This window comes from Macrobrachium rosenbergii, chromosome 44 (genome assembly GCF_040412425.1).
Source record: "Macrobrachium rosenbergii isolate ZJJX-2024 chromosome 44, ASM4041242v1, whole genome shotgun sequence".
Lineage (NCBI taxonomy): Eukaryota > Metazoa > Arthropoda > Malacostraca > Decapoda > Palaemonidae > Macrobrachium > Macrobrachium rosenbergii.
In genome coordinates, this window is record NC_089784.1 from 7,748,122 (window position 1) to 7,771,688 (window position 23,567).

Sequence of the window (23,567 nt, forward strand, 5' to 3'; positions counted from 1 at the left end):
CTCAAACAGCCTTTTTCCCGCTTTGAGCTGGTGTAGAGACCACTACGTCCCCATGACCTACCCCTGGCGAACTGAGCTGATCTGCCAATACATTCCGACGACCCGGTATGTATTTGGCAGACAGCTTAAAACTTCCATAACAATCACTGCTTCATACACCTACACAAAAGGCTCTTGAGCAGTCATCGAACTCATTATACACACACTGCGCCATTCACCTCAATCTTGCACGCACACACACACACACTGGCATTTCCTGCATAGTAAGACCCTGCCTTTGTATGAACTCTTTCAAGGCGTTTATATGTCCCCCTTCTTGTTTTCCTCTCCTCCTCCTCCTCCTCCCCCAACAGTTCAGAAATATTCATTCTTTTCAATCGCCTATAGTCTTCCATTCTCTCTACATGACTAAACAACCTCAAAAACTCTAATCCTTCCTTTTAACATTTCTTCTAATGTATCTCCACATTAGTCACCCTTTCAATTCTATTAGCCACAAATATATTGTAAACAGTCCTTCTCCACTGCACCAGCACTTTTTTCTTTCATTTTCATGCCACACATATTATACAAATAATTCATCTCAACAGCTTGGATCTTTTCTTTAAGTCCCATAAAACATAAACGCTTTTCTTCTACAAAGGAGAATAGGATGATTAACCCCTAATACAATGCATAGTGGCTTTCATAGACAATCCTACGCTCTTCCCAATCTTTTGCACACATCCTGCTACCTTTCTTGCTTCCCCTATGCTGTGACTCACCTCTTCTCTCATCCTACCATCATGCATTAAATTAACGACCTAAAACCAAATCAGTCACTTCTGTTCTTCCACAATTCATATTACCATTTACTGCTCATCTTTTGGTTTCCACTTAACCTTTATAGTATAACTTTATTCTTGCTCACATTTACTGTCAACTCTTCTCTACTAAAAACTACTTTTAAACGCTTTTACTAAAATCTGCAGTTTCTCTTTAAATCATTTCTATATCATCTACATACATCAATTAGCCCGTTATTAGCGACTCATTTTCTTTATCCCAAAAATTTTGCGCCCACATCTGCTGTCTTTCACCTGACTTCTAACATTACTCCACCTATTTTCATATTCAAACCAGTTACTCTCACATCTGCATATTCAAAAGTACACTTTGCGTCTGTCATACAGAATCTTAACTGCTATCAGCAAATGATCTTATGCACCATGAATTAACCACATTTATCAAGCTTCTTAAGCGATGGTTTCTAAAAAAAGAAAAAAAAACTTGAGCATTAAACGATTATCCTTTTATCTGTCTCTTATCTGTCTTACTTTCTCATAAAAATCCTACCAAATAACTTCCTTGGTGCACCAAACAATTTTTACCCTATCACCTTTAAATTTATGCAAAGAAAGTAACATTCCTCTAATCCAGTTCTTCGGGTTCTTTATATTATCCACATAGATCCTACAAGCAGAAGCACACCTGGGTTTTTTTCAGAACGTACCTTCAGCTGTCCATAACTGTTGTCACAACAGCTTACATATATGAAGCAATAGAATCTACCATATCCTCATCTACCAAGATTCGAATAAGGGTTTTCTCGAAAGTGAGGCGAGCATGCCACAGAACAGGCCACAATGCCTCTCTCTCTCTCTCTCTCTCTCTCTCTCTCTCTATATATATATATATATATATATATATATATATATATATATATATATATATATATAATCATATACAAATTGTAATATAAATACATATATATCTCCGATGAATATGTCACCGAGGGGAATATATATATATGATAAATATACATACACCATGGGACGCGAACCATATCTAGAAAAATCATATACTCCACAGTAGCACCGCGCCATCTTGAAGGCGCGGTGGTAACGCCACTGAGAACGAATGGAAAACGTTCGACATCTGGAACCAGGGATTTATCACTTAATAAACCAAGGTCAAGAGATAATTCTCCATCGGAGATACTCAGGAAGAGCTAATTTGATATTATAGGATTTGTATATAAATACCCAGCATACAGATATAAATACAGCCGGATATATATATTTGCTATATATATATATATATATATGATAATATGGACTGTTTGTCCAAGAAAGCTTGTAACTTTTTGAATAAAATACATATTAAATACCATCCAGTTTGAATATATCCTTTAGTATATATATAATGCATATAACAATTATACATATATACATATATGTGTGTGTGTGTGCGTGTATGAATTATATGAATTATATTTCCTGCTGAATGAAAGGCAAGGAAGCGCAAGTGTGCAACCGTTAACATGACAAGACACCTTCTGCAAGATAAATAAAACTTAAGTAAACGATATCCCTTATACATCCGATTTAAGGAGAAAAAGATTTATCTGTATTTACGGTTATGTGCGCGTATGTATGTAAGCAAGTGTCCACGCGAGAGAGAGAGAGAGAGAGAGATTGAAACTTTTTAATCTGTTTGCCGATACTTTTTATCCTGAATCGCACTTTCCACCCATAAAAAGCCAGGAAAGGCATGATGGCGAAAAAGGAAGAAAAAAAAAAATCGTCCACCGAAGAGGGAGAAGTGTTCATTGAAGCTTTCAGGAGCGATAAGATACAAGAAAAATGAAGGCGATATAACCGGCCGTGAAATGACCCGACAGCAGTGCTGACGTCAGCAAAGTGAAGGGAAAGGAGAAAGAAGGCCTGATCAGAAAACGGCAGAGGTCTGCTGCATACTCTTTTTTTTAATCTTTCAAGAAACATCTTCCTCTTGGTATTTAGACATCTCTTTCTGACGCAAATCTGTTTCATGGGAAAAATAGGGTTTTTCCCGAGGACCAGATATCATCAAGAAAACCTATATAAATGTATAGGGGTATAAAGACGAATATTTACACAGAATGCGCTGTTGTATTCTAGTTATTTACAGTATGTTATGATAACTATCACAAAATACATTTTTGCATTTACAGCCACATAAACATTCAAAACATCGGGATACGCATGAATATAGATTATGCCACATTCATTTCTGTATACATAAGTAAAGCATATATTTTCCAATTAACAGGAAAACCCCCTTAGCTGGATAGTGTCTCCTGAGGAAGTTATTCATCCATCAATATAACACGTTTGTTTTACAATGAAGCAAGAGAAATTCCTAGTTTTCAGCCTTTTCCTCAATTTAAATAGGGCAAGAGCCCTATCGCTCTCAAGTTATCTTATAGCAAGCACAGTTCTTCACCCTTCTAGACAGAACAGATATGCTTGCAGGATGTGATTTCTGACGTCATAATGACTTGTACAGATAATGGCAGCATCTTATTCACAAATATTAATGGCAGAGAAAATCAACTTTAGGCATCAACTGAATGCATATCCGAAAGGATATTTCAAAACCCTAAGGAAACTGCTGGGGAAAGAGAAGAATGATAATTAAAAAGTCCTACAATATTGGACTATGGCAATCATACAGAGATGTTTAGGTTAGTACAACAAAGACCCGGCTTGTTGCAGTGACCCTTGGCAAAAAGGACCATTCTATGACATTTAGAACTTATCCCATTACAAACTGAAATCTGCTCTTACATCTACTTATCTCACTATATAAAACCTAAAATTTTCAGTAAAAGTCGGTACTCTCACAAAAAATTTAATGACACGGGCTATTCCAACAAATATTAATAATCATTACAGTTATTACCATAAAGAGATGTACTATTACCAGCCTAAGGGAAAACATACACAACCATGAACCACAAATACTTTCCGGTCAATGACTAGCCAGAAACACCCTCATTATAGTCAAGGCCTAAGAAACATGATTATTTTAAGCCTAGCCACATTTACCAGTACCTTCATCTCAAGACGGCAGGGCTAGACTCCCAGGCCTATGAAAGCTAAGCCTACGACTAACAAAGCAGGCCTCTTCAATTTACACAGATTTCCAGGATTAGCAATTCTATTCTGTGTTCTGAACAAGATGAAGATCATGTGTCCTTTCGCCTAGCAGAAATCCCTTCGATCACCACCTAAGAAAACTGTCATTATCAAGAGATCACAGAACTACGTATTATTACACATTCAAATGTGTAGGAGAACATGAAATACATAAAGTTATGATTGCTTGTGTACATATAGAGGTTTGTAGATACTTTTCCCATATATATATACAGACAGTTTTATAAACTTGACAACACATCCATTCACAAATATATGTATATAGCATATATATATATATATACATATATATATATATATATATATATATATATATATATATATATATATATATATATATATATATATATGCTTAAAAAAATACAATGAAAAAGTTCTACGACGTGGCCTGTAGTTACCTAGTAATGTTTTAAAAGCACTGAATGAATACTAATGATTTTATATATATATTTTGCATACCACATACAGTACAATACAGTACAAAAAATACTTTATAATCTCATACTCCCCAACGGTTAAAAGTCACTAGACTACTGGTATTAAAAGAAAAATCTATAGTTTACTGACCCCAAGAAGAGGAAGAAAATTTCTAACTTCCCTCCAGAACAGAGGTCAGTGACCTGACATATCCAAAAGCAACAACAAGAGGAAAATGCCTCAGGTACTTCCCTTTACAGCAGCGCGAAGTAATATCGTAAAACATGAACTGTATTTCTCTTCCTTATATAAAGCGTAGCATAGAAAACATATTTCATTTCGATTAACAGAACCGACAGCTTAAATCGCAAGCTAAATGATTAATAAAACAATGAAAAGGTTGGAATCGTATTTGCTATGTCTGAAAAAATACTGTACATACGATAAAAAAATCACAAGAAAACTTATTTTTTAGTTAATAATTTGGATGATAGGCTTCCTAAATGATCGAATATGATAAAATACGGAAACCCTGTTCAAAACATTAACTTCATTTCAAACCTACTTGAAATAGAGTACAGTGAAGTAGTTTTGGGACATCCACATTTTTCCCTATAAGCAAAACTGTATAGCTAATGATCTAATTGTAGCCACTAGTCACCCTCAGATTATTTATATGTTTATATATATATATATATATATATATATATATATATATATATATATATATATATATATATATATATATACATATACATGTGTGTATATATATGTAATATATATTTATGTATAAATATATATATATATATATATATATATATATATATATATTTTATATATATATATATATATATATATATATATATATATATATATATATATATAGAGATAGATATAGAGAGAGAGAGAGAGAGAGAGAGAGAGAGAGAGAGAGAGCGTTCAACACCGTTTTCACATGCAAAAATAAATTTATATACATTAATAAAACCCACAGAAAAAAAATTACACACAATAATGAAATCCACAATCAAAAATAAATTTACATACATTAATCAATCAATCAGTTAATCAACCCAGAAAGTTATGGAGAAAGACTTATTACCATCACCTTTTATCGATCTTTTTCCCACCGCAATTCCAACTATTGCAATTCAGAGCCATGCATAGCAATACCGGTCAGGAAGGGAATCGTCAGCCTTGAACTAGGGGGAAGGTGAATGGATCTAAAAGTTCGACCTTGACATGCCGTGCCATTTTACCTGATGCCCAGGAGACCCAAACTTTGCCAAAGAAGCAATTCTTCCCGAAGCACTTTCCAGGAAAATCCGAAATTGCCTCTAAGTTTAGAAATTCTGCAAAACCCGGTTTTTAGGGAAGGAGAGGAAACACATCTCAATATATATATATATATATATATATATATATATATATATATATATATATATATATATATATATATATATATATATATATATATATATATATATATATATATAGTATATATATATATATATATATATATATATATATATATATATATATATATATATATATATATATATATATATATATTGTCTATAATACTGATTTCAAAATCGACGGCAAGTTACGTAACGCATTCTACAAATTACTTTTACCAGGTAACGTAGTTTTTGTCTTGAAGGCAATCTTCTACAAGTATAATAAAATCTTATAAAGAAACTTTTTATGACTGTTCACTTCAGTATTTTCTAGCATTGTCTAGAACAGTTACTCCGTGCACTACCATAAAACTTTCCATTTAACGGCCATTCTTCGAGCACACACACCCTTATAATTTCCAGTTTCAACTTCCCTGAAACTTTTCCAGAAGTCACAAGTTTTTTGTAGCTACTCTTAATATTAAAAAATAAAGGCAATCACCAGAGTACATCAGCAAACCAGGAGAATTTCATGAAAAACAGTGGTAAGTCAGTACAAGGTTTATATAAGATACAGAACCGAATAAAAGACAAATGGAGCCCACCTTGCTGAACCAAAGGTGCTTAAGGTAGAATTGCGAGAAAACCCGTTGAAGTGTCAACAGAATACGAAAGGAATAACACAAGAGAATAACAACTAACAATTACATGATTAAGTAAAGAGCCTATTTTCTGTGTTATCTAGTGTTGCAATAACTGTATAAAGCATTGTGCCTCTGAGAAGTTGGATCGTAATGCATGGAGATGGTCTGGTTATGTGTCATGAATGTAAAACAACTGTCTCTTTATACAAGAAATGTAAGAAATCGGGGAATTTAAGGGATGAAAGATAATGTATGATAATAAGCAATGAACTGGATTTAATGAAGCAACTGTTAAATCCTGATAGGTTTATTATACATTTTATTTTTATCAACAACAAGAACACTTGACATGAAAAATTGCAATTTATTTTACTATTGAAACATATTTACTTTATCTAAACACAGTCCATTGAAAAACGAATAAAAGCAGAAATCCAAGAATCCCCCAACAACACAGCGCTCAAGTAACTTTGTTCTTCATACGCTTACGCAAGCAAGATCGCTTGAACTTTGCTTGTCTACCAAGCTGTTTGTTTCCCTATTTAAAATCTGCTCTCGAAAGCAAGGTAGCTACTATTTACGAGAGGCACCTCATGATCTTTTCTTCTTACATAAGCAATTACATGACTTCACACCCAAAGCCTACTAATCACACACAAACGATCATGATTTAAAGGAAGCTGTTAGATCACCAACAAAAGCAAAAACATCACCAGCAATAAAGTAGCCAACAATAACAATTGAAAAACACCGAAACGAACAAACAAAAAATTCGTTGACACGCCTCCGTCGCTTGAGAGCGACGAATTCACTTGACAGCCCAACGCCAGCATGATTCTGCTTTGGCAACCGCCATTTACCGTGGATAAATTCGATTACTTCAGTCGTTGTTGATGTTACTACGATCGAGCGAATGGATCAGCGGCAATTGAGGGCAACACTTGGGAACTCGACAACAGGGCATGCATTTCTATTTACCTGTTATTTGGCCACATATCAGGGTATGCATTTCAATTTCCCCTGTTACTTCACCGGGGCAGCATGGATGCGTTTCTATTTACCCGAGACTGCCACACAGCAGAGTATGCATTGACTGTTACATTTCCAGAATTAATTTTTATTTGCCTGTTGTTTAACCAAATAGTAGTTTATGCACTTCTATTTGCGTTACTGTCAGGTAGCCGGATACGCATTTTATATGACATTTGTTTTTGCCAGGCAGCATTACTGCATTTCTATTTGACTGCTGTAAAAGTTAAATGTTGCAAAGTAGTATGTCTGTTGTTTCCCTATGCATCCCTATTGACAGATGCTTTGCCGAGGAGCAGTACTGCATTTATATTTAACTTTGTTTTGTTCGGCAGTAGGAAGCCATTCCTGTTTATTTACCTGATACTTGGCTACACAGTAAGGCAGGAATTTATGTTTATCCGTTACTCTGATAGACAGAGAGATATGTATTTCTGTTCACCAGTTGCTCTGCCAAGTAGCAGGCAGTGCTTCTCATTTTACCTTTGGCTTTGTCAGAAAGCAGTGAATGCATTACTATTTACTTATGACTTTGCCTTATAGCAAGGAATACATTATATCAGGCTTTTGATTGGTCAATCGTTGGGTATGCATTTCCATTTGACTGTTACCTTGTAAGAAAGCAGCGTCTGAATATAATTTTTATTTACCTGTTACTTTACCAAATAGAGAGTATGCATTTCAACTTACCCGTTACTTTGTTCGTTTAAATTATCTTGCTAATTTGTTTTGAATTTCTATTTCCTTGTGGCTTTGCCTTTAGAGGTGTTGCACTGAAATAAACCTGGACCCATCCATGCACTTGCTGTTACCATGAATATTTATTAAACTACATGAGTCAAAAGCGTGAATATATTTCATTCAAGAAAAATTTAAGTATACCTTAGTTTAACCAGACCACTGAGCTGATTAACAGCTCTCCTAGGGCTGGCCCGAAGGATTAGATTTTATTTTACGTGGCTAAGAACCAATTGGCTACCTAGCAACGGGACCTACAGCTTATTGTCGAATCCGAACCACATTACAACGAGAAATGAATTTCTATCACCAGAAATAAATTCCTCTAATTCTCCATTGGCCGGTCGGAGACTCAAGAATACAGCATAGTCACGAGAGAGAGAGAGAGAGAGAGAGAGAGAGAGAGAGAGAGAGAGAGAGAGAGAGAGAGAGAGAGAGAGCTTTTCGCCACATACAACCCCTAATTGCCAATAGAAGACTAATCATTATTATTCTATTTTGACAGCTGAGATTCCCAGTTGCATGTGGTATTATTGCCAGATGACTCACTATACAGGACTCCACTATGATGCCAAAATGCTGTTAGATCTTAGTTCCGCCAAAGTCAGCAAGTAACCGAAGGTTTTTACTTGCATGAAACATTTACACTGTACTGGAAAACTGGAAAAAAATGTCATTTTTGTTACCGTTACAGGTCCTGTATAAATACGGAAACTAGAAAATATAAAACTGTTCAGTTAAATTCGACAAATTAATCCTCAAAATCTCTCGTAGATTATAAGGTACTAACTCTCTCTCCCTCCTCTCTAGCTATTTTATACATATATATATATATATATATATATATATATATATATATATATATATATTATATATGTATGTATGTATGTATATATACACAAATACAGTAAATGTATGTATGTGTCTTTATATACATACATACATACATACATGTACGTATATATATATATATATATATATATATATATATATATATATATATATATATATATATATGTATATATATACATACACATACACACATAAACACAAACACACACACACACACATATATATATATATATATATATATATATATATATATATATATATATATATTACGAATATAAGCTTTATAATTCTAGGAAATTTAAGATGTATGCTACACTTAAAATTTCCACATCGAATATAAGTTTGGAAAAATCATTTAAACTATCATATAGCTTAAATAAAAAAAATCTAGTAAGCAAATCCCATATGGATTATAAGCTTCAAAATATTTTCCAACTTTTAAAGTTTATGACAATTCTAGCTTTCAAAAATTCCGTAAAGACTAAAGATCCGAAATTTCTTTTACAAGCCCGAAAATTTAAGATGAATTCTACTTCCACATGTCCAACTCTCCAACCCTATTTATTAATCTAATTTCTTATTTATTCATTTACAGGTTTATTTTCTTCCCATCTGTACCACTCATCCCTCAATTTTACTTACCTAATAAGAGAAGCTTGACATCTCTGGCGGCACTTTCATTCGCCAGCATCAACGATCTGTCAATCTCACGGCTCTTGGCCAGAGCGGCCTTTTCCTCCATGGACATCGTACACCCCATGTTGACCTGATGTGTGGCCTAATTAGGCTGTACACACACAAGAGACTCCTGCTACTACTGCTACTCAACGTGATCCAAAATGTATAATGCTTTCTTTTCACACTCTAGGTTTATATAAACACTACTTCGAAACACAACTCGCCAAGAGCGGTCCTTTGGTCATTCACAGGGCGTCCGTTCGTTTGTGCGTCTTGTTTTCCTATTCTATACTAATACAAGTTTGTAATATACTTTGTTCACTTAATGACTTTTACTTTAATCTTCTTTCGAATTTCGTTTTAAAAACAAGAAAATCACTCCAGTGGCAAAGAGAAAATTCTTCACCGACCTCTACAATCACTATCCAGCCATTACCTCACCAACTGCTAAGTTCTTCTGCTCCGTCGTCATGGTTTCTGTGAATAAATACGTTCACACTGATTGGTTACTTCTGTACGTTATTTATTCTCTTGGCTATGCATGTCTGTGGTTATACTTCTGAAAGAACTTTATGATATGGTGATAACCACACGACCAAGATCATTCATCTAAAAGAACATTTTTCCAGGGTTACTTCGCTGTTAATAACAATGTTATAGATCAATCTTCTCCATATATTAATTCCAGAATAAGCGTACATCATACTTTATGAGAGACAAAATGTCAGACACACTCGCATCCCCAACTGTGGCAGCTGTTCTGAATGTACACCTTCCCTTGACTCTTGGCTTTTTCATTTGTTTTCTTTTCATTCTTCTCTCAAATGCTCTTATCAGAAGTCCTAACCAATCCCCCCTCCCACTATCACTCTCCAAATACATACTCTTCCCTCCCCTTCCCCGACCCCTCTTCCTTCTATAGAACCTTGGAGAGTTGGTTCGAAGACAATACACGCTCAACTTCCTGCACCCTGATACAACGCAACTATGGTTTCGGCGTAGGTCGTTGCCGATCATCTGTTGTCATATCTGAGGATGCTGCCATCTTGGTGTCTGTTCTTATCGAACTAGGACCATGTCACAGATTGCTTTGACCGCTTTTTTTTTTTTGATGTAGATGCTCTTGAAATGTTACATGTATCTGCGGATTTACTTACAATTACTCACATGATACGCACACGAAGGCACAAGAAAAACAAACAAATGTCCCCTTTTTAGAATAAAAAACGACAGAGGATGATGAAAACTAAAACTCATTTTCCATATGGAAATGTTTGCAAAACAACCATATTTTACGAACGTTCTCAAAAAAATGGTCCATATCATCTTTCGTATTGACAGCAGATATTAAACATTGCAATTACTCTTGTGAGAAGCAAAAATAGTGACAAATGCGTATTCAGTCTCTCTCTCTACACATACGTGCATAAATACATAATATATGTATACACACATTATACATACACACACACACACACACACACACACACACACATATATATATATATATATATATATATATATATATATATATATATATATATATATATATATATATATATATATATTATGAATATATACTTTGCTCTTAACCTGAGGTAGATTTTCAGGTATTTCCATGGAATTTTTGTAGTTGGTTTTTTGTGTCTTGTCAACTCAAATTACGTTTGGACGCTTGTTGCAGTCCAGTAAGGGATAAATTATTATTTTAGATTTATAGGAAAGGCACCTTCATGGTCATGAAAACATTAGGCAACACTCCTTGCCTGAGTGCCTCAAATAGCCACTCATTCGACTTACGGTGCCTTTTACATCTCTTATATGGTCCAAATACGAGGGACCCAAGAGGTCAAGCAGATTCATCAGTGATGAAACTAACCGAGGTATTGGTCGATAACAACATCATTATCAGGCAGCCAATAACAGCATTCTTCAAAGACCACTCTCCATTCAACAATGCCTTTCATAAATGTTTCTTAAGATCTCGACAATTTCACATTCACAGAAATTCTTCTCACTTATTAACAGCCGCTACTTCTGATAATCTTGAGGTTCCGTTTTTGTGATGGATTTTGGTTTATTACCATCGTTTGTAATTTTCATGGAGCTTGCCATTTTCTTTATTCATATTTCTTCTGATTTCTTAACTATTATGTTTTAGTAGATATATATAGTTGCATTTCTTGCAACAGAGTAATTTCGTAATTCATTAGGAGCCCATCAGAAATGGTTAAAATCAAACTACAGATCACATTAGTTTTCACTCATTTCATAGCCATTTTCAAGCTAAGTGATATGTGAATTAAGGCCCTGTTATTCTTTGATTTATTTACATCGACCTTATAATAGTGTTTGAAAATTCGTACCAATTTACAGTAAAGTATTGGTCTTTGCGTCAATTTGAATTATGTTACTCCATTCGTATTTGTACCTTGGATTATTAAGTAAAATTTCCCTTGGCTGCAGGAATTGTCTATCACATTGTTTCCCTCTTAGCTTTCGTCTACCGTTGCTTGTACGTCTATGCGCACGGGATCTGAAACATCTCGTTGAACTTGGATCTGTGGTAACTGGTTTCATTCTTCGCTGGTCTTCAGGCTCCGTAATTCGTCGTTTTCTCGACTAGTCGTTTAGGTTGTTCGGCCCTTCTCCATTAGCTAGCATCGTGAAGGGTCTAACCTATTGCTGTAGTCGTTCTGTTCTCGCTTTATGGATGGAGGATGTGTGAAATTCATTTTTCTTTCTCCCTGTCTCTGTCTGGTCACCATGCCAGAAGATTCTGGCATTTCTTTGGTTAAACCTTTATTTAAAAATTTAGTCAAAGCAACCACACTAAATATTTCCAGTAACAGCAAGTTTTTCTACTGTAGTTTATATACCACAGTTCGACCATGGTTTAGGCCAGCGTCTAATTTCATAGGGACTAACGCAGGTAAATCCCATCATTAGTCAAGATGCTGTTTTCAGTCCAGCACAGGTTCAAGTTATGACCTTGGAGGCCATATAAAAAGGTCAGGATAGGAGACAAAGCTACTTGCCTAAGGCACCACACCCGGCCATCATTCGACTTCTGTCATTCTGCCACTGCCCTACCAAACGGAGAACTAATTTCTCCAAACCCTTCTACTGTAAGTTCCAGACACGAGTACCCACAAGGTCATATAGCTACATTACCGCAGAAACCAGCCAAGCTATTATCTGACAAATTACGTCATTACTGAGCAACCAATGATCACTTAATTTAAAGATTCTCTACATTCCACGTCACCATTAATAATTTCTTCTACATGAGTAAGAGTCTTATCATTAGGTCTAGGTCACTGTATCGGTTCAAGCAGTGTTATTACACCTTAATCAGAACCTTGTAATGTATTGCCTAGCAATACATGCTCGATGTAAAATTTTTTAATTTAGCTTACACTTTCCTCGAATTTTCGTCCTTAGAGGATATATACACAAGATCAATTCGCTTACTCTTGTTGCCGGGTTTGCCACTTCTGTACATGCCGTAGTAAATTTTTAAAAGAGTAATTTATACTTTTTTTCTTGGATGTTCCTAACCATCCCTGTAAAGTTATAAGTGCTACCTCTTAATGCGGTACCTGCTTTCCAGACATCTTGGAACAGGCTATACATTAACTGCACAAACTAAAACCCTCCATTGCCCTGTCTGGATCATGGAAGGAGCTTTAATCCAAATCCATCGAAGTTGCTGAAAGGGAAGTCCGGTGTGCTTAAGGATTTTTCCCTTCATAGCATCGTACTCCTCGATGAGGTTTCTCTAGCAAAGGCTCTTAACAAAGAGACCCTTGTATGGAGATGTTCTCCTCACAAAGTCAGTTTATGTGTTCTGGACAAATTCTAAAAAATATCTATTACTTGCGTAAGCTTACTAATGAGAAGATAACAAATGTCTCACCAAATTACTGATCATTTTCTTGGGACGTAAATAGTACAAAGGTTCTTTTTTGCTAATTAACTTGGAATTAATTGGAAAATATAAAGAGACACCATAAAAATATAATGCACGATGAACACATTTAAAATTACCAAAATATCTGTAAACCCTATTACGTTAAAATGACGTCACTAAAAAACAAAACTGAGCATAAGATTTTCATGTAAATTTCCTAAGAGATCATTGAAGACAGAAAGCAACTTACATATTTATGATGTATATAACTCTATGTAAAGAGGAGCCCCCATCCCCACAACAGACACCTGTATACATACATATATATATATATATATATATATATGTATATATATATATATATATATATATATATATATATATATATATATATATATATATATATATATATATATATGTGTGTGTGTGTGTGTGTGTGTGTGTGTGAATAATCTGTGACTACATCACTGGTTATATCCATAAATACATATGCATATAAGTCTACAAGCTCAAGATAATAAACTTTGCGAATGATCTGTTTCTCTCGACATTTAGAACATGAGAGAAAATCCACATGCTTATATCCTCTCTTTGTCTCCGTGGCTCGACGACACACGTATCCATTATCATTTCCTGTGATAAACGCAGAGAAGCGCCACATTTTGCCACTCAAATATAATTGTCTGTATGACCACTCAACTTTTCCGTCGCCTTCAAGAAAGCGGAGTTTGCCTTAACCGGCTCGACTTGTACCCTCCTCTCATAACGATTCGGGCGTTTCACCAAACTCAACTGACTTCGAAAGAATCAACAAAAAAAAAGTTCACTCGTTTTATAGTTTCAAAGCCTTCCATCGTTTTATAGTTTCAAAACCTTCCAGATTCAAACTACACTTTGCACTAAGAAACTGACATAATTAGTTGCCGTAGAAAAACGTCCAGAGCAAGTGCTGCTCCTTAATTCAAAAGTGAGCGAAAATACTGGTTCACACGATATTTCACGCAGCCGCAGCACCGTATCATGCTCTTGGGAGCACTACTTCAACGATCTGTCATTTTTCCACTTTCAATATATTTTTTCCTCCAAGGGTGCGTTCTTATCACAATATATATCTACAACTTTGCTAAAAACTGGGCACAGGGCACACACTCACACTTATACCCGAAACCACATCGTGTACCAGCAACACATTAACACTGACTATTGGCTCTAGGTACCGAGCCTTCTTGGGAGAACGCCAGTCCTCTTCTCAAACTTATTTTAGACAAACCACTGCCACCGTCACCACTACACTTCCACCCCCACCTCCACATGACAAGATATCCCTCCTCGCACTACCGCTCCCTCTCCTGCTGACTCTGCCACTCACTAACATGCTGAACATCACTCGCTAATGGGTCCTCAGGAGTTGTGGCCCATAGGAAGGGAACCTAGCCCCACCAACTATTTCTTCACTCAGTACCCATAATTTTTTCTCCTACCTTCTTCGAACAAGTGATTCTATAGAACTTTTATTAGTAAAAAACGTCGTAAGTCTTTATTTCATCAATATATTTTCTTAAACCATAGACTCCAACCTTCTGTTCAGGACAAGAGGAGAAAAAAAAAGGGGGTGTTCGCGTCAGGAATGGTTGGGTTTAAATTGGATGAAAATTTTGGTCAGATAAGATTAGCTTGCAACTCATTTTTTGCCCAGCTAGCCAATCTTGAAAGCGTCCTTCATTTAGCGATGGAAATATTCTTAATTACCTTAAATATGGTCCACAACGCATCTAATTGTAAGCATAAATGAGCGTATTTAATATACTCACACACACGAAAGAGCATTCAAGCAGATTAGAAAGAACGGACGAATTGATGGTTACACAAGAGATCTATCTGTGTACGTAACCGAGTACACCAATGAACACACACACGAGACGGAAAAAAGCACCGTCCGTGAAAGTAATTAGTGATCGAACTGTGGAATACCATCATAAAATTTTCTTTTAAAATTGAATTTCCTACGCATCCACTCCCGGGAGTACATCACACAACCCTCCATTAAAAAACCTCATCATAAGCTCAAAAGCTCTCGAGAGGAAGGAAAGAAACAAACGAGGGGGAGAAAGCGCAGTCTGAGCGAACACCGACACCATCTGTGCGAACCTCTCTTAAGCAGCAGGTGGTTTGGATGCCAACTGCTGGCACTGTTGGCTCCCATATATTCTGACAGTGACTTTGCAGGAACGTTCCCGAAGCACTGTGTGAAAGTCAGAGCCACGAAAGTCAGAGCCACAAGCTTTTGGCTGTAAAACAGAGGAATGATTCCTGACTATTTACCTTTCGATATGCCTTCATCCGTGCTTTTAGGAGCGGAGCTGATGAAGACCTTGACTGAACACGAGTCGTCAGATTTTTACGTATCTAGTTGAATACTAACAGAAACACAATCCAATTCTTTCGTCTCTCTCCATTCAATGCCTTTATATTTAACAACTGTCAGACTACGGTAACTGACTACTTTTACCCACTCTTAAAAGGACTTTCATAAGTTTTATCTTTATTTTTACATCTTTAGTAACCCCGTAGGGGAGTAGTGCCGTCATTGCACCTCACGCGGTGCACTGTAGGCATACGTTAAGGGTCTTTGCAACGTCCCTTCGGCGCCTAGCTGCAACCTCACTCATTCCATTTACTGTACCTCCGCTCATATTCTTTCTTCCATCTGACTTTCCAAACACTCTAACAATTATTTCATAGTGCAACTGCGAGGTTTTCCTGCTGTTGCACCTTTCAAACTTTCTTCCTGTCAACTTCCCTTTCAGCGCTGAATGATCTCATAGGTCCCAGCGCTTGGCCTTTGACCTAAATTTTATATTCTATTCTACATCTTTACTAAGTGTTACCAAAGGCAATATCTCAACAGAAAAACGGAAAATCCGATTAAATACTCGGAAAACGGGAAAAGACCGGAGATATGCTTCTCTGTCGAGATTAGTAGCACCGTATACTGCTTAAAAATATGATATAGTAAATATGCGTATGAGTACTAGTATGTAAGCTGCGAAAGAGGGAGAGATTTACAAATATTCACTACGATTTCAACAATGAGAAAAAAATATGATAGCCTAACAATTCTTCTAGACACCAAAATACCTAAATATAAGCGTTTCAAAGTAATTTAACACAGAGACAAAACAAAGAAAAACTTCGTTGCTAATACATTGTTCTGCCAAACCCGATAACTCAAAGTATAGTACCGACTTCCTGAACCGTTCATTAATGCTTCCTTTTATTGCTTGAATTAAGTAAGGTATACACACAGTCTGTGTATGTTAACACTTTTGTTGTCAGCATATCATACATTCGCAACTCAATATGATATTACTTTCAAAACTAACGAAAGGGGCCCTCACCTCACACTGAGAATATATAAGAAACTTTGAGTAATTCTGAATGCCAATTATATATTACATTTTATAAGGAGACTAAAACTGACAAGCGTTTCTCAAAAAAGCATAACTTTTGAAGTTCCCTTAGCACGATATTTTAAGGGAAACTGTTCCACAGTCTAACGGTGTGAGGAATAAAGGACTTCTGGAACTGAGAAGTTTGACAGTAAGGTACTTTTACTGCATGTTGGTGCTGCTATTCAACTAATCTAGTTGCTCTCAGCAGGAAAATGGGATCAGGGATCAACTGTGAATGTAAAAGATCTCTGTTAAAATAAAACTATGAAAAATTGAAAAAGAGACCATCCGTCGATGGTCCAAGTCATAACTGCTAATATTAGGAAATAGAAACCTATCACCAGGAACCACTCTATCTAAAAGAGATAAATCTCTTGCCGAAGCAGACATCAACACTGGAGAACAGTATTCTCATAAAGGAAGGACAAATGACCTTAAACAGGTTGCACTGATTTTATCAGTTATAAATATATGAGGACTTACGTACAATACTTAACTTTGTGCGGCATTTGCTGACACTTTCATTAGACGTTTCTCAAAAATAATAATTAAAGCTTCAGACTCATTCAGCAGTGTTCCATTCCACTTGAAGGGGAGGATGGGGTAGAAAATAAATATGCTATTCTTTATTTATATAAAATGAAGCACTTTTTGTCAACAGAACATAACGCAACCAAGGCAAAATGAGGGACACCAATCACTAATGAAGTTAAATTGCGACTGAAATAATCATTACTTGACTGATTCTGTTAATTTCTATGACATACCCAACGGTTACACATATCGAACTGGTCCATCTTAGTGAAAGTGACCTCGTATGACAACGTCCTACAGCTGTCATCTCAGTAACAACTGTGTCACTTTTTACCATCGAAAATAATATTGCCAGTACCTCACATACATTGCAACTTGCACAGCACTGCTAAGATTACTCCGAGGTCTTTACATGCCGACTCTTTTAAGTGACGAAGGTACTATTGTATCTAGAAACGTTTAATCAATATGTGCACAGTATGATGCAAAATAAAGATAACATGTTACCACATCTACTGGAAAAGTAATAACTACAGAACGTACACTATAAAATCGCAGATTAGCCAAAATAAACGAACATTTTATGATGTAAACTAAGAAAGAAAAATGTAAAATGTATCTGATTCAGTTTTTTTCTTTTCATTCTAGAAAAACCGAGAGTAACAGTCTCACAGCAAAAGATAATCGGTCGCTGTGATATAAATTCTGTTCATTAATCGTTAGCTCCCAATCTCAGAGACAAAAAAAAAGGGCGTTACACGATATGTTTACGCAAGACAGAGACAAAATCATCCAAGCTTTTCTTCTAATCCAGAGAGATCTTCATTGCCGCTGTCCAAATCTAGCTCTACGAAATGAGTTCAGAGGTTAACTCCGAATGAGAATAGTTTTGGTATTAGATGAATTCCAGAGTTATTATAAATTTTTTCATCTGTGATTTACAACAAAGCAATTACAAAGATTGAAAGAAATTTCTTTCTTATTTGAAAACATTCAAATTTCATTCACCTATATAAAATATAGAATCCACACTACCATAGATATCTGTACCATTCAATCAGTGGTGGGTTCGTTCTCTATGCTAACAAATTATGTAATTTCTTTCAAGCTTCCGTTGTCTATGATTCACATTATTCTTTTATCTTTAATAAGACTGGTCTACTGATGGGTCATCTTGGTTAGGTCTCATAATTTTGCTCTCAGCAGAAAATAATTATTTTCCAATAACAGCAGTTTTTTTTATTCCACAAGTAAAAACTGCCTCCTGAGAAAAGGTCTTTTGTCAAATTCGAAACGTAAAAAGGCGGAGGCCAAGTTTAGGTCTACGCAAGTTAATGATTCAGAATAGATCCAAGCAATGCAATGCGTTTCAATAAACGTCCACTAACTGTCACCCTAAATATGCAACGGTGATCGCAAACACCAACGCAGGAATCCACGATGCTTCTTCACACGCTTCGGCGGACAACAAAACTTGAACTTCTCCTCTCACGTAAAAAGCTTCACTAATAGCTTTTTCTGCAGCTCTAGGAAACCCCCACACACACACACACATGTATATATATATATATATATATATATATATATATATATATATATATATATATATATATATATATATAAATATATATAAAGTCGAAAAGCCTTGCAGCACTTCATTGTTTCTCTTTCCTTTGTGGATTTTGTCTTTATTTACATACATACATACATCATACACACACACACACACACACACACACACACACACACACACACATATATATATATATATATATATATATATATATATATATATATATATATATATATAATATATATATGTATATATATATACAGACACATCTACATATATAAATGGATGTCTGTGTATGTGTGTGTATGTACCAGCATAACTCTGAAACGCATTGAGTAATTTCAACCAAACTTGGTATACATACGTATGACTTACTATCTGGAAAATAACACTGTGGGGCTAAGAGCTCACTGGCACCAAATGGTGTGGGTGTGGGAAGGGGGTGACATGTAAAAATAACAGAAAACTACAGATATTAGTCTCTAATCCATAGTTTTCGGGGTCGCTGAGATGAACAGTGACACTCCCGATGCCCTTTAAGTCCAAGTTCAGCCCCAGTAGGAAGGGGGTGTCATGTAAAAAATAACCAAAAACGACAGGGATTCAATTTACAGAGTGTGACTTTTTATCCTGAAATTTACTTATAAATTTCTTAAGCAATCAAGGGAGTTACCCATTTTGAAGCATTTTACTTATAAATCATCAATCTGATAGTTAAAAATATAGTAATCTTTGCCTTACAATATGTGAGTACATCACTCCAGAGTCATACTGGCTAGCACATTAGAGGGAACATCTGCAAATCCTTGAGTGGCGTAATGCAATAGTTTCTTTTACCGCACGTTTTAGATAATTATCATAAACCCGAATACCCACAGTAGTTCTAAAAAGAACTTACTTTGGTAGGTTATTTTGTATTTTACAACTCAGTTGATCTAAAATAGGGTAAGAATACTGTTTATATCGGTATAAACAAAATAAACCGTACCTGAACTATATCAAAGCTTAATCCATTTTCCAAGAGAGGTTGGAATGGTACACATGAAGGTACTTTAAGGTATGAAGGCACAACTTTATGCAATATAAATAAATAAACAAATTAACTTTAAATATTTATCATCATCATGGATTACAACGACGTGTGATGAGAAGTGCCTCCATGAAATTCCACCATTCACGTCTTTCAATTGCGCAAATCTACTCTCACCTCCAGCCTCCCGCCTCATAGTTCTCATCCAAGCAAGTCTTGGTCTTCCGAAAGTCTGGGTTTTCCAAATCTTCAGATACCCACAGGAGCCAGGCTGACACCGCCCCCCACCCCCCCAAGGAGGTGCGAAAGTTAAGTCCGAGCCTTCTCTATCTCATTGTCATCTCATCTAATATTGGGACTTTGGTAATTTCCCTTATGGTAGCATTTTTCACTCTATTCTCCCATCTAGCTCAGAACATTCTTTTTTAATGCTTCATTCTCAAATCGATAAAATCTTTTGAAAATAGTTTCCTTGTCATACTACGATTCATGGTTTATAGAAAACTAATATGTCCCATTATTTTCACCAGTTTCACCCAATTTGATATCCAATTCTTAATCAGCCTACCTACTGTTTAATTTACCTTTTTATACTTATATGTCAGCTAGATTTATATGAAAAACCTCATTCTATTCCTAGAATATTACGGGTGTTTTCTACCGGCAATGAAATATTGTAATGAATCTAAATATCTTAGATTTTTACGTAAATTGACAGTGCAAGGAAAGGCATTTGGCTGGGTGTTAACTTTACCTTTAATGGTTCCAGTTAATTCAGGTCTTCCATTAAAAAATTTAACCAATATGACCATCAAGCCTAAATTGCAACCTATACACACATACACAATACATGTGTGTGTATGTAAATATACATATATTCTTCCGTCATAATATGATCAGTATTACTTATTGTATTTTTTACAGGTAATGCAGGTATCGATCTAAACTCAAGAACCAAAATCTTCATTATTTCAACTTTCTGTTGACTGCTCCTGAATTCAGGTCTATCAGTTTTATTTTCTTTTCCCTCATCTTTATTTATTTATGACCTTCTCCTATATATTCTCTCTCTCTCTCTCTCTCTCTCTCTCTCTCTCTCTCTCTCTCTCTCTCTCTCTCTCTCTCCAGGCTAATTTCCCTTTGGAGACCTTTTGGGTTTATAGTATGTTGAATCTGGCTATAAGGGTTTTCAGCTGAAGATTTATGGAAGGAAGGAAAGAAAGAAAGAAAGAAAGAAAGAAAGAAAGAAAGTATGTTCCAATATACCTAGGTTACTTGTCAGGCATGATTATGAAATTCATCTCTAAACACATTATTTTTTTCAACATTTAGGAACTCCTCTCCAACTTCATTTAACAAACTCCTGGCAAACTGAATATACTTGAAGACCACAAAGCCAAGGTTTTGGAAATTTCCAGGGAATATTTCATGGTATATGTTCACAACATCCAAAATAACATTATATCTTGATTAGACAACAATTATGGGATATTTATGTTCGGTCTCCAACTGAGTACCTATTGAATTCAACAATCTTACCCTTATTCAGTGCCAATGGAACAGCATTGTTTTAGCTTAATTAATGATAACTGTAACCTGCTACCTTTTAGTCCCAGAATGAACTGTACTCTTAATGTAAGCATTCAATCAGTTTTTGTTAAAAATCCTTCAATAATTTCTTGAAAAGATATTTAAAACAAAACACATCTCTTTATTACATATTCTAACCCTTACTGTCTTTTAGCAAGATTATTATGAAAATCTTCATGGTAAATGCAAATTGTATAGTTATGCCATCGTGCGAGGTATCTGCTTACAAGTAATTATTCCCTTATCTGCATCTTTAATTCGTGAATTAAAAATTCTTTCACGTTTTCTACCTATCGTCACTTTACACTCAAAGTGGACGTTTAAAATCCTCCGGTCAAGGAAGCAACAAAAATTTTTTTTATTTAGCTACACATCTCAAACGAATCTAGAAAAATGAAAAACAAAAACCTTTTATACATTCCTGCCAGGACACATGGGAAACACATTCATAGCGAAACCTGAGGCGAATAGAAAAATAATTTCCATCAAAAGTGTTTTTCCCGATAATGCCTTTGAGCTTTACCGAACTCGAAGAATCCTTAAGAATCCAGCCTTTGTTGTATCCGTATCGAATTATTTTCCTCGCCTGCTCGACCGTGAAGCGGAAGAAAGAAAGCAGGTCAATGACCTCGCTCTCTTTAGCGAAGACCGTCTCCCCTCTCTGCGCCCGAGGCTAAATGGGTGATTAGCAACCTTCGAACATTTTTCTTCTGCCTGATATTAATTACTTTCATAACAGCACAGACTTTATGGCTGGAATCCACGCAACTCGGAGAGATTCCTTTGTTACCTGGAAGCTTAGCAACCCGCCCCACCACACTTCGCTTGTTTCAAGCTTCGGTTTGGGTTCTCTGCTCACGATTACGAAGGATTGTTCGCTAACTTCGCTAATATTCTGAAAGTGAATTTCGTGTTTTCTCTGAACCAACAAGACCACAAGTAAACGCAAAAGTACTTTTCCCAGTAACAAGTAACAGTAAACTGTATATATATTTATATATATATATATATATATATATATATATATATATATATATATATATATATATAAATAAATTTATATATATAAATATATAAATATATATATATATATATATATATATATATATATATATATATATATATATATATATATATATATATATATATATATATATATATATATATATATAGATATATACTGTAGACAAAGCTCTGAAAAACAAAAGAAGTAACGAAAGAGGAATGGTGTATATACAAATAAAATATATATCATATATATGTATATATATATAATATATATATATATATATATATCATTATATATACATTATATATATATATATATATATATATATATATATATATATATATATATATATATATATTTAATAGCCACAATGCCCTCTCACCTTCTAGAATTCTTCACACTTTTTGGATACGCTTGTCACAAAAAAATCTTGGATCCAATTGCAAGTAATATGAATTAATTAAGATGTCTTCCCGCTAACGGAGTTAGATACAGCCATGGCTAATGACTCAGAGGAAATCATATAGATTGACCGAATCTGGGCTATAACATTCAGAGAGGCCAGGGATGCTGGTGCATCATTCATTTCACGTTCCTGGATAGCTAAATACATTAAAAAAGATGAATCCTTTGTTAAAAGAAACTGGAACAAAAATCCATATGACTGTCATCACGAAAAGAGTAAGAATCTTGGAAGGCCTGAAATCCTTTCTCAGGAGTCAAAAGACATCATAGCTGAGGCAGTG

At 35.2% G+C, this 23,567-nt stretch overlaps 1 protein-coding gene across 13 annotated transcripts in view; it reads right to left on the reverse strand.

The window, feature by feature from the left end:
- Positions 1-23,567, reverse strand: part of Galphao (G protein alpha o subunit) — a 421,275-nt gene that overhangs the window by 289,350 nt on the left and 108,358 nt on the right. Inside the window, exons 1-2 of one of the 13 annotated variants that reach the window (XM_067087658.1) lie at positions 14,787-14,830; positions 9,685-10,197 (exon numbers count right to left, since the gene is read on the reverse strand). The exons of 2 other annotated variants lie outside the window; for them this stretch is intronic. In XM_067087658.1, the coding sequence (XP_066943759.1) occupies positions 9,685-9,802 (118 nt within the window). In that variant the 5' untranslated portion in view covers positions 9,803-10,197; positions 14,787-14,830. Of the gene's footprint in view, positions 1-9,684; positions 10,330-14,786; positions 14,903-14,938; positions 15,007-23,567 lie in introns of those variants that run through there. 10 more of the 13 variants (XM_067087657.1, XM_067087656.1, XM_067087649.1 and 7 more) reach the window with 10 other exon arrangements.